Source organism: Panthera uncia, chromosome X, assembly GCF_023721935.1.
Source record: "Panthera uncia isolate 11264 chromosome X, Puncia_PCG_1.0, whole genome shotgun sequence".
Lineage (NCBI taxonomy): Eukaryota > Metazoa > Chordata > Mammalia > Carnivora > Felidae > Panthera > Panthera uncia.
Window position 1 is genome coordinate 31,407,519 of NC_064817.1, and position 4,883 is coordinate 31,412,401.

The 4,883-nt window shown below is 43.7% G+C and overlaps 1 protein-coding gene across 1 annotated transcript; it reads left to right on the forward strand.

The window, feature by feature from the left end:
• Positions 1 to 1,346: 1,346 nt before the first annotated feature.
• LOC125931603 (ferritin heavy chain-like) lies at positions 1,347 to 2,286 on the forward strand. Its single transcript, XM_049643671.1, has one exon. It carries the CDS (start codon positions 1,560 to 1,562, stop codon positions 2,106 to 2,108), a length of 549 nt encoding a protein of 182 aa, XP_049499628.1. The 5' UTR covers positions 1,347 to 1,559; the 3' UTR covers positions 2,109 to 2,286.
• The last annotated feature ends 2,597 nt before the right edge of the window (positions 2,287 to 4,883 follow it).

Genomic DNA, 4,883 nt, shown 5'->3' on the forward strand with positions numbered 1-4,883 from the left:
TCAAAAATAATATGCTTCTAAAGAATAAGCTTCTAAAGATTCCTTTCTTTTATGTCTCTATGATTTTTCTAAACATGAACATTATTTCTTCTTTTCGTTTCTTTTTTCCCTGACTATAACAAGTCAGAACTATAACAAGTAAACCCCACCAGTTGCCTACAGAGAGTAGAACTGTGTGTTTTTTGAGCTATGTGAATGCATTAATTATTTGAAAAATAAGCATATTTTTAAAAAGTAAAGAGTGGTAATTGAATAATGGGAGTGGACTGAACTCAAAGACAATTATGTACACATACACAAGCCAGAATGAATATAGTCAGCGAACCAGAGGTCGTGAAGAATGCTTGGAAGATAGAAGCAGGAGTTGCTTTCAGACTGATAACACCAGAGAAGTTAAAATACCTGCAGTAGAAAGTCAAGCACACTCAAAGAAGGCTCAAGAACAGAATCAAGGACCAGCAGAGGTCCTGGGTGGACTATGAGATTAAAGAGCTGATCTCTGAACAACAGATCTTCCCCCCATCCCCCCTACCCCCACTCTGACCTTCATCCAACCTTGCATTGGACAAAGCCACAGTGGCAAATGAACCACTTTGACTTCTTTAAACTACACTCCCATGACAGTGAGTTACTTGAACAGAAAGGGAAACCAAGTTAGCATAGGCGTTAGACAACTGAAGACCTGCAAAACAGAAATGAAACAAAACAAAAGAATACTTCTACCTAGAAGAAAGATCTATCTACCCAAGCCTTTTGGTGTCAGAGAAATGCCATGCTTGGGCATTGGGGATAGTATCTATCCTACCTGTAAGCTCCATGACATCTACTCCCACAGGAGAAGACCACTCCCTGGTTGACACCCTCCATCCTCCCTATTCATAGGAGAAACTTGTTAGTGAAATGGACATCATGACTGTAAATCAGACCCATGCTAATGACCTAGGCTAATAAAATAAGTCATTTATTGCTAAATATGAATGTGCAAAGTTTGAAGTATTTCAAGAAAGTAAAAGAGATGATGACAAACACATGTATTTATATTTTACAAGAAATAGAAATTTACCAAAAAAGTTCAAATTCATATTCTTAGAATTTTGCAAGACAGTGGGTTTATAAAATAAGAACATGCTGCAATAGAAGGAATTGGAGAACAAAATTAAGTATTTGGGAAATAGACATATTATCGCAAAATTAAAAACTTAAACACCAGGTGCTCAGCGCAGGGTCTCCCTGCCTCACATAGGCTCCAACTGAACCTGGAACAGAGCATGCGCGGCCCCGCCCCACCCCTTATCCCCCTTCCCCCAAACCGGAAACTCGCCCCCGTTTCCTGTAACGGACCCCAGTTCCGGTCTTGTCCCAGAGCTGCTGCCGCGTCCGAGCCCAACGGACGCTGCCTAGAGGTCTCCACTGCCACTGAGTGCCTCTGGCTTCTCTCGCCATTCAAGCTGGGCAATTTTCGAGGCCGCCGCCGCCGCCTTGGGCCTTGCCGCTGCCCAATCCGGAGTCCTCGCTTCGGAGTCACCTTCGACCTCGTCTTGGTGCCAGTGCCGCCAGCCATGGCCACCGCGCCGTTCTCTCAAGTGCGCCAGAACTACCACCCGCAGTGCGAGGCCGCCATCAACAGCCAGATCAACCTGGAGCTCTACGCCTCCTACGTGTACCTGTCGATGGCCTTCTATTTCGACCGCGCCGACGTGGCCCTGGAGAATTTCTCTAAGTTCTTCCTGCGCCAGTCCCACGAGGAGAAGAAGCGTGTTGAGAAGCTGATGCAGCTGCAGAACCAGCGTGGGGGCCGCATCCGCCTCCACAACATCATGAAGCCTGACCGCGACAACTGGGAGAGCGGCCTGAAGGCCATGGAGTGCGCCTTTCACCTGGGGAAGGCCGTGAACCAGAGCCTGCTCGACCTGCACCAGCTGGCCACCGACAAGAATGACGCCCATCTGTGCAGCTTCCTGGAGACCAACTACCTGCACGAGCAAGTCAAGGTCATCAAAGAGCTGGGGGGCTACATCACCAGCCTGCGCAAGATGGGGGCCCTGGAAGATGGCTTGGCAGAGTACCTCTTTGACAAGCTCACCCTGGGCAACAGCGACAAGCACTGAGTTGGGACTGCCTTCCCATAGCCACAGGGTGCATGGTGACTTCCCCTGGTCACCATGCCGGGCATGCATTTTGCAGTATTGCACTTGCAAACGTTCCAGTTTTTTTTCTTCCAGTTTTGCCATAAATAAATGAAATTATTTGGTTTCAATAAAGTTATTTGGTTCCTAAATAAATAAAGGTCTCTGGTTCATTCGAGTGTGCATAACTCTAACCTTTTAAGTTTTAAAACAGGTATCCAGGAGTCCCTCCACCCACCCATGCCTCATCCACATACAGCTCAGGATTTCCACAGATGAAAGAAGAAGTTATTCCATGGGACCACGGAAAATGCAAAATTAATCTTCCCATTCTAAACTATAGGCAGATGGGGGTTGGGTGGTGTGAGGTGGGGCCCTGGTGAATGTGGGTGGGTGTGCATGGGAAATTATAAGAAAAAAAAAGATGGTGTAGAATTCATCATAGTGGTTTCCTCTAACGAAGAACTGAAGAATGTGATAAGGCAGGGATTAAAGGGAATCTTCAACATTACACGAAGACTTTTTATTTACTAAAATACGCAAACAAAAAAAAAATAAAATAAAATATGCAAACATTAATGTTTGAGCTTCTGGGTGGGAACACGGGGGTCTTAGAAGCAGGTATGGCAGAGCATCTTTTTTGACAAGCTCACCCCGGGCGACAATGATAATATAATTGAGCCTTTAGGCTCACTTTCCCATAGACATGGGAGGGACCTCCTAGGCCACCATGCTGGACACGCATAGTGCCCTTACAAAATATTCAAATACAGTTTTCTCCTTCAATTGTACACTTTCTTCTCTCAGAGTAATAAGGTACCAAAAAACCCCACACTACCTGATTAGAAGAGCTGAACAATATCAGGTCAAGGCTAAGGTCAAATTTGTGATATTGAATATGAAGTAGAATAAATCCCCCTAAATGTTAAGCCAGTGAGTCTGGCTGCTTTGAAGAATACAGAGGGTGAGGGAGAGTTGAAGCTGGGAGGCCAGTCAGGAGATATTGTCACCAGTCAGATGAGAGACAATGGTGGTTGAACAGGAGAGGAAGCTGAAGAAAAGGTGACTGAGACAAATTCTAGTTGCATCTGGATGACGCAACAAGATTTGCTCATGGATCAGAGGTAAATGAGAAATGGGAGAAATTATCTAGGTTCTGCTATTTGTACTTGAACACCTGACTTGATGGTAATGCTATTTATTAATCTGAGGATGCTTTCTGGGGAACATGAGGGGTGGGGAAGGCATGTCACGTGAAATCTGAGATGCCTATTAGATATGCAAGTGGAACTGTCATGCAGGGGGTCGGAAGAATGAATCTGGAGCTCAGGTGGGATGTCAGGTTTGGAAATACACACATAGGTGACATCAGCTACAGATGGTGTTGAGGTCATGGGACCGGATAAGCTCACCAGAAACAAGAGCATAGAGAATGTGGCACAGCCAGCCCCATGCCCAGTGCAGCTACCATTAGAGGATGGGTTGAGATGTTCAAACATCCAGAGGGCTGCTGGTCCCACCCTGACCATTACCTCATTCCACACTGTGACCATCTGTGCCCATTCCAAGTGTCCCCAAATCAGCCTGTTCCTAACCTCAGAGTGGCCTTTGGTTTCTGCTTTCAAGATGTAGTGAGAAGTTAGCCTATTATCTTGTCTTCATGGCTATGGGTAGAAAGAAATTATCTCTTAGTAAAAAGATTTTCCAATGAAGTGAAAAAGCTGCTAAGCTCTCCCCTTTTATAAACTCTTCCCTCTCGCAGTATACTCTGTTTGACCAAATGAAATCTGTGCTCATGTAAACCTTAAAGTTGTCCATGTCTTGAAAAAAAACACTCAAAACATTTTGTTTCTTCTATACTAGTGTAGTTTACAAAGATCAAAATTAAAAATGTATATGCATTGTATATGATATTCAAAGATACATGGGTAGCTTGAGTCTCCTTAAAGCTAACAGATTGCTGTGAAGTTTTAGTAAAAAATGAACAAGTTTAGCTAATCAGTAATATCCTTTCACATTTTCCCATGATTGTGTTTTAACATTATCTTAAAAATGAAGATTATGGCCCTTCCAGTTTTGTTTCCAGAAAATGTTATTAACCTCTTTTATTTTTGCTAGTCAAACTTGATCTTTCTCTGCTTGGTTTGAAGTTGTCTGCTCCCCCTGACATTGCCTCAGGGGTGTGTGTGTGTACATATACATATATATACACATAAATACATATGTATATACTTATATGTACATATATAACTGTTCTCTTCTAGATATGAGGAAGCATAGAGTGAGTATCAATATATGAGTTTTCAAAACTGGAAATTGGGGATCTTTTCTACTTTCCGGTTTTGGAGAAGCAGTTGGTATAGTGGTTTCTTAACCTCACACTGCCTGGGTTCACATCCCGGCCTAGCCACTTACTAAATTGGGTGAATTTGGGCATGTAATTTAACTTTTCTGTGCCTCCGTTTCCTCCCATGTAAAAGAGGGATAATAAAAGCATCAACGCCATCTGTTGCTGAGAAGATTAAATGAGTGAATATGTTTAAATGTTTCCAACAGTGCCTGGCACACAGAGTACACATAAGCCATCATTTATCACCACCACCTTCATCCACTTCTAAGTTCTTGGTGGTGTTCCTTTGGGGAGAAGATTCCACATCTGTACTTTGCCACTGGGGGTCGCTCTTGCATTTCAACCAACTGTGTCATTCTGAATACCGAGAAGGAAAAATCCTTGGTAGCTGCTTGGCTGTCAGGTGC

What these genes read in the sequence shown, in the direction of transcription:
- LOC125931603 (XM_049643671.1), top strand. Translation starts at nt 1,560, where the DNA reads ATGGCCACCGCGCCGTTCTCTCAAGTGCGCCAGAACTACCACCCGCAG.